At 38.2% G+C, this 12,640-nt stretch overlaps 2 protein-coding genes across 4 annotated transcripts in view; one reads left to right on the top strand and one right to left on the bottom strand.

The window, feature by feature from the left end:
• The window catches only part of CCDC88A (coiled-coil domain containing 88A), a gene marked incomplete at both ends in the record, with an annotated part of 140,646 nt that extends 139,024 nt beyond the window's left edge, over positions 1–1,622 (top strand). For all 3 annotated transcript variants that reach the window (XM_084235087.1, XM_084235089.1, XM_084235088.1), the window contains one exon: positions 1,558–1,622. In XM_084235087.1, coding sequence (XP_084091213.1) covers positions 1,558–1,622 — 65 coding nt within the window. The remainder of the gene's footprint in view (positions 1–1,557) is intronic.
• A 7,072-nt stretch (positions 1,623–8,694) lies between these two features.
• LOC311171931 (prolyl-tRNA synthetase associated domain-containing protein 1) lies at positions 8,695–11,443 on the bottom strand (the record flags this gene model as incomplete). Its single annotated transcript, XM_084234967.1, has 2 exons — positions 8,695–9,126; positions 11,360–11,443. The coding sequence occupies 2 exons, from the start codon at positions 11,441–11,443 to the stop codon at positions 8,695–8,697; spliced, it is 516 nt and encodes a 171-aa protein (XP_084091093.1).
• Positions 11,444–12,640: the final 1,197 nt, after the last annotated feature.

Raw genomic sequence — 12,640 nt, forward strand, 5'->3', positions numbered from 1 at the left:
AAATGTAACTTTCTAAAAAAGGAGAAAGTTTATTATACATGTTATATTTTTGTTATATTAAATTGGTTTTAATTGGGCCATAGAGAATCTTTGCTTAATGAAATTTATAATCCATTGTGATTTAAACCATCCTTTTGTATTTGTACATCTTTTGAGGTTCTAGGCCCCTTCCATTTTTATCTTTGATCATACTTCTTTCTCACTAAAAATGGTTCTAATACAGGCAGTGAAATGAACACAGTCAGAAACATTTCATATATATTAAAGTATCACCTAAAATATTTTCTACATGATTACATTAATCTCTTCTATGGTCAGTCATGTTACAGTCCTAACATTTCAGATACTTCTAGTGTCCATTTTCTTTGCTTATATAAGGTAATAGTAAAACTTAATGATAAGTGTAGAAGATATTAGATGGGGACTGTAGATGAGACAGATACTGTAATTAGCATTATTTCATTCTACATTGGATTATTTACAACTGTTTCAACTTTTTGGGCATTATGAATATGATACTAAAGTTGTGCAATATAACTTGAGAAATAATGTACTATTATATTAAACACTGTGATTATTTTTACAAAATTAGACTTACAGAACAAAAGTATTTCTAACCCAGATGGCTATAGTTACATATACAGAATGTTTTCAAAAAGAACATATTGTGCATGTAAGACAGATACATACCATGTCCATGCACCTTGAGCATTGTCTGAGAATATAGACTAGACTTTCTCCAGAAACTGACAAATATGGAGTCATAAAATTCCCCCAAATTGTAGTTTATTACCTCTTTCTTCATAGAATTTGGAATCGTTTTTCATGGTGAGAAGAAACTTAGAAATGATACATAACCAGTGTTTCCCAAGCTTTAAAAATTAAACATCATACTTTCTATAAATATTAGAGATGCCCCAAATTAAAAAATAAACTTTCATTTTTAAAATGAAACAACTCTCAGTTAACCAGCTATACTTTTTTCTCTGTGTCATTTCCATAAATATCCTATGGCTTCACAAAGGTTTAATTGAAAAGCAATTTGGATATTCAGTACCCTCACTTTTTAAATGATAAATCTGAATAGTTTTTATATTCCTAATTTAGGTTCTGTTATTTATGTGACATTGTAAAGTTACACTATTAGGCATTGGGTCCCCTTTGATCAAAAAATTTTAGTTGGAATAGGGCAAGTATATTATTTGCTTATAAAGAATCCTCAGGCCCTGGGTTTATCAGCAGATGATACAAATACTTTATTGTGGCTCCATCTGCTGTTGTATTCAAGATTAGTTTTTATTTTAAAACTGTATGTGGACATTTCATAAATAAATACAGTAAGTAAAGAGACAATGGACGTAAGAACATTATTTGTAAATTTTAAAATAAAAAATTAGTCATTAAGTAATGCTTTAAATATCTGTTGGATTAATAAATTTCACAGAACTAGATTCCTTCCCCTTTCCATACTCAGTAAAAGCTCTTTGGTTTCTTAACTTCATGAATTGTAAAATGTTTAACTTTGATTAAATAATATGAAATGCTTTTCTCCTGCAGATGTGGACAAAGTACAAGAAAGCAGAAATTCAAAAAGCAGGTCTAGGGAGCAACAAAGCTCCTAATTCTATTACCCACTACATGACATGTGGGCCAAGTGGTGAGTTTCTTGCTTAAAATGTAAATGAGATTGGTCTCATTTATACAAACTAACCGCATTTAAGTTATAAGAACAAGGCACATTGCATTAACAGATGTAAATATTGCTTGCTTAATTCATGACCTTCTGTCTTACTAGTAAAGCAAGATTATTTGATTGCCGTTAAGTTTTTGTCTGTCAGTTCATGAAACAAACCTTTAAAAATTATTTTTTTCTCCTCAGTTTAAATGTGATTTTACTAGTTAATATTTTTAGGAATTCCTTTTTTAGTTTCAAGTGTGTGGGAGTGAGAGAGAGAGAGAGAGAGAGAGAGAGAGAGAAAAAAAGAGAGAGAGAGAGAGAGAGAGTGTGTGTGTGGGGGGGTAGAAATATAAATTCCCCCCCCCAATTTTCTTGATAATTGAAAATAAACTAAATATCATTTCAGTTAGGAGTCAGAAAAATTGTCTCTTTCTATCACTGTCTCATTCTTATAGAACTGTCTGGTGCATGCTGTTCTTACACTGGCTTCTCTTTAGTTTACAACTCTCTTATCTTCAAGCTTTTCTTAAATTTTCTTTCTTCTTTCTACCTTCCAACTAAATACAGAGAGAAAAGTGTCCTTCAGTTTCTCAGTATGAAGCCTTTATTTCTGAAGTAACAAGACACCCAACTATAGGAATCATTTTTAAACTCTTTAAGGAGACTTTAAACAATCCTTCGTGACTAGAGCAGGCAAGAAATACAAACCTTCATTCCTTCCTTGAATCAAGGAGCACTACTGGAGTCAACTACCAAAATTTTTAGAAGGTTTTAGAACTTACTACACACTGTTAAGATCTACTGAATAAAGGATGTTCTCTCGCTAAGGACCAAGTGTTATAAGGTTTCAAGAAGTACACCAAGAACATCTACTTCTTTCATCATTTGTTTATGAATTTATCTGTTTGCTTAATGCTTCTGCTAAGTATTAGCCAAAATCTAGCCATTTATATTTAGTTGTGTAAATCTAAATTAAATGCTGTAGTATGTGGTGGAATGTACTATATATTAAGATACAGAGAACACTGTTTTGGCATGTCAGAGCCTTATTTGGCTAGCAGACTGCATGTGTTGGTACTCCTTTTTTTTTTTAAGCCAATTATTTTGACGCATTGCAAAAGAAATTCAGTTTATAAGTAAATCTAAAGAATTCATGAGAAAGGAGTTATAAAAAATGTACAGTTAATCTTTCTGTATTCCCATTAAGCAACACTAAGCATTCATACATGGATCCAAGGTAATTAAAGAGTGTTTTTCTGAAACTTTTTGGTAAGGTGGTTTTCCAACAAATGGCATTCCCAAGATAAAACTGTTGTATTTTAACTCATTTCCCTTTTTTAGCATTGGGTTATATATGTGTGTTTGTTTTTTAACTTGAGAGCTGACTGTTGCTTAAGAAGTTTTTCTTATGGCAAAAATAATGTAAATAATTTACTATTATCTGGATTTTGCCAAGGATTCATTTATTACTAAGACTATCACTAAGATTTTTGGTTTTGTCCTTTATATTATTACAGTAAAGTTGGTAACTATTACTGGTACTTTTGAACTATTTGTATGCATTTGTTACCTTAAACATTTGAAGGAAGCACAAAAAATAGATTTAGTTAACCCAGGGACACATTAAATTTTTTGTAGTTCCAATTTTATATCACAGTTTTATTTTCTTATGAAATTAAAAAATGCATTAATACTTATTAATGCAAATTCATTATTTAACATGCATATCAGAAAAATCTTAAAGGTCTAAAATAAAAAGGATAACTTTTTTATTTTAACAGTATACTTCTTAGGCTCTCATTACCAGCTCTAAAGATCTTTTTGGAATAATTCATGTTCCATATTGTGTAGTTTATGAATTGTGTTTTTCCTTACTAATCCAGTAGCTATGAGAAATATATTTGTCTGTCTGTTTCTCTTCCTTCATACCTCCCCTGTTGTTTTTTGGTAGACCAGTAGCATGTTATGTTCATAATCTACTTTCAGAAAGACCATTAATAAAAACAGCATGTATACTTGACCAGAGCTAAAATGAAAGTTAGAAAACTTGGACTTAGTCAACTTAATGCCATAATTAACTTAGGTTTTGCCACCAAATAATAGTGTAAAGCTAAATCACTTTTTTCCCCCCAAGAATGGTTAAATCACTTTTAAACTCTTGGATGAAAGGTGCTATGTAAATATAAATACAGAGGATTCTTACTAAAATACAAATAATGTACAACACACATATTCAAAACCTTTCTCTAGACCTTGAAACACCTTGCTCTCATCATGACTCCCTAGATTCAAGTATCACATTGATAATGGGTATCATGGCAGTCTAGAGACACTTTCATGTAAAAAATGTAAATTCATTTTTAGGTGGGTAATTGAAAATGAATATAGAAATTGTTTTAGTTAAATACAGTAGATGGGTAATTTAGATTTATATTAACTAGCATCCAATTTGCACAACTAGGACACATCCCAGGACAGTTACTGAAAGTTGAAATTTAATGAGTAGGAGGTACCCCAATGAGGTGAATGGTATCACCACTTGACTGCTCCAGGACACTAATGTTCTAAAACAGGGAACCTGCTGACTTAACAATACATTGTTGCTTTAAGTATGAAATGCTTAATGGCAACCCATAAAGTATTAGATCTAAGTAAGCTCACCCTGAGAAAGCTCAGTTAGAGAAACAACCATGGGAACACTTAAGACTGCAAAAGTATGAATCTCAATTATATTCATCATCTTTCTCATACCCTTTCAAGAAAAGACTAAATAACCACATGAGTATATTTTTCCCCCAAGATACCTTCAGAAATAAACTTAGTAGGAAGTCATTCCCTTAGATGAACTTCTACCAAGCAAAATAGTATGGCCAGCTAGAAACTAACTGGAACCCTTTACCTGACGAGGGCCTGACATGCTTTTAATTATCTGGTTCTATTGTCAGACAATATCTAAACCCCCAAAGAAACTGAAGAATTCAATAAATAGGGTAATAGCTTCAGTCTGGGCCTCCAATAAAGTGCTTAAGATCTGGCCATGTGAAAATGTTTGGTCCAAGTTTTTGAACCAGTGGTTTACCAAAGAATTCATGAAACAGGTTTGTGTATATAGCACCTTTCATGCAAGGCATGGTAAGAGCCTATTTAAAAATCACTGTGCATATACAGAATTAAAGCCACCTCACAAAAGCATTACAGCCTGCACTGTCTTAACAGTTTGTCAGAAAGTGGAAAACATTGTACCAAATCTGGAATTACAATGAGGAGTAATAATGTATGCTAAATGACTTCTGTATTTTAAGTTACTTTTTATGATAAAAGTGGTAAATTTTTGTGTTTTTCTCTCCTGCAGTACTTAGTCCTGAGATGTTTTTTTTTTTCTTTAAGCCTTGAATGATACAAAAGGAGCCCATTTTATAATATAAACTTGATGTACATGTTGAGAGATATTTGGACAACAATGAAAATGCCTTAAAAGGAATGCTTATGGATAAAGTTGCACTTACAACACCCTTTAACAAAACCTGATTTTAAACTGTTTTTCTTTTCTATTAAGGGTTCTCTTTTTCAATGTTTGCCATTGTACTTTACAACTGTTATTAAATACCAAATCAAATAATATGAAAGCGGTAATACTTCCTTTAAAAGTAATGCTGAGGAATTTGGAATTGAGTGGTACAATATTTATTATTTGGCAATCCCTAGTACCAATCACAGAAATCCAGTTCATAGCAAGAGACGCCACAACTTGATTTGTCTTTCTTAAACCATTTTTCATTTTAGTTTCTATTTCTCCTTAAAAAATAAAGCTGGCTTAACATTCATTTATCAAACTGATATAAAAATAAAGAGGTGCTTTTTTAATAAGTGACTAGTAATTATTTTAAAAATCATACAATTTTAGCCAAGTGTTATTCTTTCCCTTTTCCCTGGAAAATCTATTTCTAGACATAACTCATACCCTTGTTTAGTTGGTTCTGTTCTCATCATTTGAGGAAAGGGGGGATGTAGCAGAGGTTTTGGGTGAAAGTGTCAGTTCTATCAATCCCAAAAGAGGTCTAAATACAATCTATTAGATTGTAAAAATCTATCTCCTTCATTTTCACTTTAGTAGGCAGAATGTTTGAGGTGATAGCCAGCCTTTTGTTCTTGTGTAAGTCAGTCTTTCAGAGCTAATTCTTATCATAAAATGGGGAGGGCAGTTAGACTAGTTAGCTGAGGTCCTTTGGTGTCTTTGATTGTATACATTTAATATTCATTTTATATGTAAAGCAACCTAAAATTGCCTCTTAGAAATAAGGGTAAAAACTGACATGGTGTCTCAGAAATGAGGTTATTGTTTATGGAAAGTATTTCCTACTAACGCCACATGTCTTCAATCCAGTCTATATTTTATAAAAATTCTGCCATGAGTGGACATGTAGTACCTAATCATATGTATCAAGAAATATTTTGCCATTTAGTTAACAGATTGATTGAGGAGGGGGGAGAGGGATCAGAGGGCGGAAGGGAGGAGAACAGGGGACTGCGTAGATAGTGCATTGGGGAAGGAAATTATGGGGACTACACCTGAGGGAGTGGGGGGAAGCAAGTATTGTTTAAAAATGAACAATGGGGCCTCCCCTGGTGGCGTAGGCGGTTGGGCAGTGCTGTGAAGCTGTCGGCAGCCTCTGCAGCACAGGTTTGATCCTGGCCAGCCAGCGAGGGGCCCACATGGCGCGGCAGACCTCTCCTGTCTCGCCTGCTGCTCCCCTCAGCATTGTATTTCGTCGGTCTGCCTGTTCTGTTCCCCACTCTGGCTCTAGTGAATCCTCTTACCCTCCCGCACTTCTGACTCTATCCAGTGTTTGTATAAATAAATCTTTTTTAAAAAATTAATAAAATAAAAATGTTCAATCTTGCCAACTTCAAAAAAAATTTAATATACCCTAGGAGAAATTTTAAGTATGTTGACATTTTTAACCTCTGAACAAGGGATTCAACAAATCAGTAATGGCCTATATATGTATTCTGAGTTTTGGGCCCCCCTGGTGGTGTAGTGGTTAAGTCCCAAATGGGCCTGACTTCCATTTGGGCCAGGGAGCCAACACGAATATGGCACAGCAGACCTCTCGTCTCACCTGCTGTTCTCCTTAGTCATGTTTAGGTACATCTGCTTGTTCTCCCCACTGTCTCTGGAGAATCCTCTCATCACCTCCCCCACCTCTGGCCTATTCCCCAGTTCTTCTATGCATAAATAAATAAAAAATCTTTTAAAAGAATGTAGTTTTAAAGTATAATGATTACAATATACCATTTTTCCATCTATTTTGAGTGTTTTTCTACATTAAAAATTTCTAAAGGCATACTTTTATAGAAAAGTTAAATTAGGGGGTCTCCCTGGTAGCTCAAGGGGTTAAGATGCAACCTATGAAGATATTAGCAGCCACTGAGGCATTGGATCTCTGGCCAGGGAGTTATCCACATGGTGCAGCAGACCTCTCCTGTCTTGCCCATAGCTCCCCTCAAGTGTTTTTTTGGTGTATCTGCCTGTTCTGCTCCCCACTATCTCTGGTGAATCCTCTCACCCCCCACACCTCTGGCTTACACCCCAGTTCTTGTATACATAAAATCTTTTTTTTTTTTTTTTTAGAGGCATGTTTTATTTATTTATTTGTCAGTTTGTTTTGTTTGTTTGTTTATACATGCAATGGGTACAGTCAGAAGCGCGGGAGGGTGAGAGAATTCACCAGAGCCAGAGCAGGGAGCAGAGCAGGCAAAAGGACCGAAGCACACTGCTGAGGGGAGCAGTGGGTGGCAGGAGAGGTCTGGGCGCCATGTGGGACCCTCCTCCGGTGGCCGGGGAGCAGCCGGGGATCGAACCGGCACTGCAGAGGCTGCAGGCAGCTTCGCAACCCAGCGCTTAACCGCTGCGCCACCAGGGAGGCCTACATAAAATCTTTTTTGAAAAGATTAAATAGCTTATTTTTCACTGGAAAGAAAATGGTTTTTAAAAAAATCCTTTAATGTAGTTCTCCCCCTTAATCCTGTTTTTTAAAATTATTTTATTAGCTTACTCCTTAATCACCATTCGCCAACCACTATCAGTTTTACATTGCTTTTGATTTTTTCGCTATACATAGACTACCATATGTAGAATTTTCAATATGCTCATTTTGCAACTTGCTTTTGTCAAGTACAGTGAACACTAATCTTAGTTTCAATGTTTTTTTTTAAGATTTATTTATGCATACAAGACCTGGGGTACAGGCCAGAGGTGTGTGTGTGGGGGGGGTGAAAGGATTCACCAGAGACAAGAGTGGGGAACAGAACAGGTGGATTGACTGAAATACACTGCTGAGGGGAGCAGTGGGCGAGACAGGAGAGGTCTGCTTTGCCATGTGGATTGCTCGGTGGCCGGCGGGGATCAAACCGGCACTGCAGAGGCTGAGGACAGCTTCACAGCGTTGTGCTCAACTGCCTGCACCACCAGGGTGGCCCCCGTTATTTTTAATTGTTGAAGGCATTCCTGTAATGAGTAACTGTCATTAGGGGGTGAGGGTGAGACTAGAATGTGTTTGAACTAAAACTATTCATTACATGTATTTAAAAACAGTTCATTAATTGGAAATGAAATAGTCTTCAAATGATTTTAGGTAGTCATCAAACCAAGGTGCTAGATATTCTTATCACTTTTAATGCCACTTATATATTACAAATAGGAAAAGCAGCTTCCCACAATAAATGTATTTTAGGGCCTCCCTGGTGGCACAAGGGGTTGGGTCATAGCACTATGAGGCTGTTGGTAGCCACTGCAGAGTGAGTTATATCAAGGGGGCTGGCACACATGGTCCATCAGACCCCTCCTGTCTTGCCCACTGCTCCCCTTATTTCAGTCAATCTGCCTGTTCCCCACTCTGTCTCTGTTGAATCCTCTCACCCCTGCACCTCTGGCCTGCAACCCAGTTCTTGTATGCATAAATACAAATCTTTTTAAAAAAAACACAACAAAATGTATTCTAAACATTACAGTCAAATCAGTTTTTATTGAAATTTAGTATTATGGGATCATGTCCTGTTGTCTTCACAAATGTGAGAAAATCTTCAGGGCTCAACCCCATAGATGCAGCATTGGTCATTGGATGAAAGTACACCTTTTCATGTCCACCTTCCAAAAATGCAGAATCCAGAACAAACTTCACATCTCCACTATCACAGAAGAGTGCCAAGGGTGTGGCACAGCCTTTACCAACTTTGAGTTTTTCTAGCATGGCTGTTTCATCAGCAAACCGCAGATTTCCACTCCCAACACCTAACTGCTTAGCAAGATCATTCAAATTAATATGTCTATCATGAAGAACTGTCACTAGCCAATACCCTTTTTTCTTTTTGTCTTTAAGAAATAAGTTCTTACTATGTGCTCCTTTCAAATGTTGGATATGTGGCATCATTTCTTCAACTGTAAATACCTGTAAAATACCATAATAAGTATAAGAATAATACACATGAATACACATAATTTCACTTATATTGTTACATATTTGCTTACTGGGTGAAACAAAGCAAACCTAAGGAGTATTCAGTTCCCATGTTTCACTGGTAGAGATCCATTTCTAGCACACTGCCAAATGATTATAAGCCCTTGGGGTCTCTCTGGTGGCTCAGGGATTAAAAACACTGCCCTCTCAAGCTGTCACTAGCCACTGCTGTACGAGTTCAATAGCTGGCCAGGAAGCTGACCCACATGGTGCCAACAGACCTCTCCTGTGTTGCCCGCTGCTCCTCTCCCAATTCTGGTGAATCCTCTCACCCCACCACACCTCTGGCCTGCACCCCCAGTTCTTGTATGCATAAATCAATCTTGAAAAAAATATTAAATTCCTCATCTCAGGGGTCTCATGCAGATCCTTACATCAATTCTCTGTTCCACTGTGCTAGCCAAACATTTTTAAAATCCCGTTTGTTTTTCCTTTAAACTTCTAATACTGAAGGTTTATAGCAGTCGAGACCCCTACTTCTTACATCCAAACGATGTGACAGCCTCTACAAATGTGTAACCATAGTGAGGGGGAGAGGGCTGGGAATAAGACCCAAATTAACAACACCAGAAAAGCTGGCAATGTGCACTGGTATAGAAGGGGGCGTATATGACTAAGGAGAGGGAGGAAGGTCAGAAAAGATTCCATGTCTCAAACCAAACGCCCAAAAATAGATGACTGGATCAAGAAGATGTGGTATATATACACAGTGGAATATTACTCAGCAATCAATGCCATTTACAGCATCATGGATGGAGCTGGAAAGGATCATACTCAGTGAAACAAGCCAGAAAGAAAAAATACATATATATTGGATGGTTTCATTATAGGAGTGATGTAGAGGAGCCAAATAAGATGGGGGGGGGGGAGTAATTATAATAAAGTGAAAATCAAAATCAACAAGCAACTATAAACGGATGGAGAAGGGCACAAAGGACTGTGGCGCTGTGGTGATGGTACACAGGTGAATTGGTGGGAATCTCATGGGGACTATAACAAAGATGAGAAAGCATACATTGTAGAAAAATGATGTAAAAAATATAAAAGTTTCCATGTTAAATTATAAAGGTGATAAAGACAGTTTTAACGTGTCGACAAAATTAGCTATTATCATTAGCTGCTACTCTAGCCTTGGTAAAACCTTTGTGGCCATGCACCCCTTAAGTTACACATTGGAAGTGAAATATTTGCAATTTTCACATCAATACCCTATATCATATTAGTGTTAGGGGGAAAAGGATGTCCTAAAGCTAATTCCATACAGGCTTTGTGGACTCCACCCCCACCCCAGGCCAAAGCCAAAGACACTAGGAACTCCAAATCCCATCCCCACCAAAGGGAAGGTAGCTGGGAACTGAGGGAACGGGGCTGCTCTATAACATTAGGAATACCAAACTGCTAACGGTGGTCTCCTGGTTTTGAATACATGCATGATGCCCGATACATCGTAACCACTGACAGCCGATTTACCTGGTAATCTGCATGTAAAGTGGACCCACTGCCCAACAACCAGGACCAGTTTTAGATGTACACGTTCTCAAATGTTGCACAGACACTCAACATGAGGTGTGATCAAGTCACTCTGTTATGGGGCAACCCCGACATAAAACGGGTTCCTGGCTGTGGGTCCTCACCCGCGCGCTTAAAAGGGACTTACTAATACTCCACTACAGGCACACACAAAAGGTTAATAAAAGGTTTATTTACAAGGGAAAGGGAAATGAGGAAATGTACAACTCAGGGAGAAAATAGGGAAATAAAGTCTTTAATGCGACCTACCCGATCCGCCGACCTGGAAACCCAAAGGCACTCTCAGAGCTGGCTGAGCGCTGGGAGCTGGCAGAGAGCCAAAAAAGGGACCCTCCCAAAGCCCACGTGTCTGGTTTTATACCGAACCTGGCTGCTTAACCCCACCCTCAGGTCCCAGCCACCTTCCCTTTGGTGGGGATGGGATTTGGAGTTCCCAGTGTCTTTTGGCTTTTTTTTTTTTGGGGGGGGGGGTCTCAAATCTAATCTCCTGTCAGATCCCTTTCGTATTCTGGAGCCCGGGAGTAGATTTTGAACCTGTACTTCTGGGCCACAAGAACCCTGGGGACAGCTGGTCTCCGCGGCCGCGCCGCACTGGCCACCCACTTCGCCCCGGCTGGCCGCGGGAACGGCTCACCTCGGGGTGCTCCACGACCTCGGTGTGAATGGCTAAGTCACCGAGCCGCTGCTCGAGCGCCGCCCGCAACTCGCCGCCCGCCATGCCGGGGCGAGACCATGGACCAGGCCTGCCGAGGACCAAGCGCACCTTCCGCGTCACTCAGACGGACGGCGGAAGCGGAAGTGCCTGGTGGGCCTGAAGCGGAAGCCCGGCACCAGCTCTTCCGGGGCGGGCGAAGCTGTGTAACCACGTTCGTGTTGGGAGGGGAAGGGCTTGTCTTTCAAAGATGACCCTTGAATGAGGCATGAAATTCCTTTTTAGGGTTTCTTTTATGAATGTGTATTAAAGCTCAAATCCCGGGTAACGTAGATATTGCTAGAAATGTGTGTCTCGTATGAATGAATTTAGGTCATTTCGGTTGGGCAAATGAAGATCGAGGGAAGGAAGCCTCTTAAGACACAGAAAGCATCAAATCACACCGGCACAGTTGCCCAGGAAGAGGAGAGGACTTCACAAATTTGAAAACTAAGTAGCTTTATCCACCTCATAAAACCGTTGAACTGTTTCCCTTCAAAGGCTCCATAAAATTCTTTGATCTCTGAATATAGAGCCAACAGCCCTGCTGCCCACTTAGGTCAACAACAAAAGCAGCAAATCACATTGCCCGGTGTTAGGAAAACATAAACAAGTGGGAAAGAATCAATGAGAATATTTCCATCTTTATTATTTTATTTTCTCATTTATAAATCAATTCTGTTCAGTTCTTGGCTCAGTTACTGAAAAAATGTTACATATAAATAAGATATATATGTTATATATATAAATGATTTATATCAGCTCTTTATTGCAAGGTATGTGCTTTTTTATATGTCATATATCTTCCAAATCGTTTTAATTTTTTTCCATATGAGAAAAAACTTTTTCTGGTTTTATGTCAGAAGTCACTCATTTTTCATTTCCTCCTTAAGTTATTCTGGTCTTAGTTTAGAAAACTAATGTCCAGCAATAGAATGAATATTCACTCTATTTTCTTTAGAATGTTTAATTCATTAATTCATTTCCAATTTACTTTTTTTTTTTTAAGATTTATTTATTTATTTTATACAAGCATTGGGTACAGTCAGAAGCACGGGAGGGTGAGAGAATTCACCAGAGTCAGAGTGGAGAATAGAGCAGGCAGAAAGACGGAAGTACACTGCTGAGGGGAGCAGCGGGCGGCAGGAGAGGTCTGCGCACCATGTGGGACCCTCCTCCAGTGGCTGGGGAGCAGCCGGGGATCGAACCAGCGCTGCAGAGGCT

Source organism: Talpa europaea (assembly GCF_964194135.1).
Source record: "Talpa europaea genome assembly, chromosome: 6".
Lineage (NCBI taxonomy): Eukaryota > Metazoa > Chordata > Mammalia > Eulipotyphla > Talpidae > Talpa > Talpa europaea.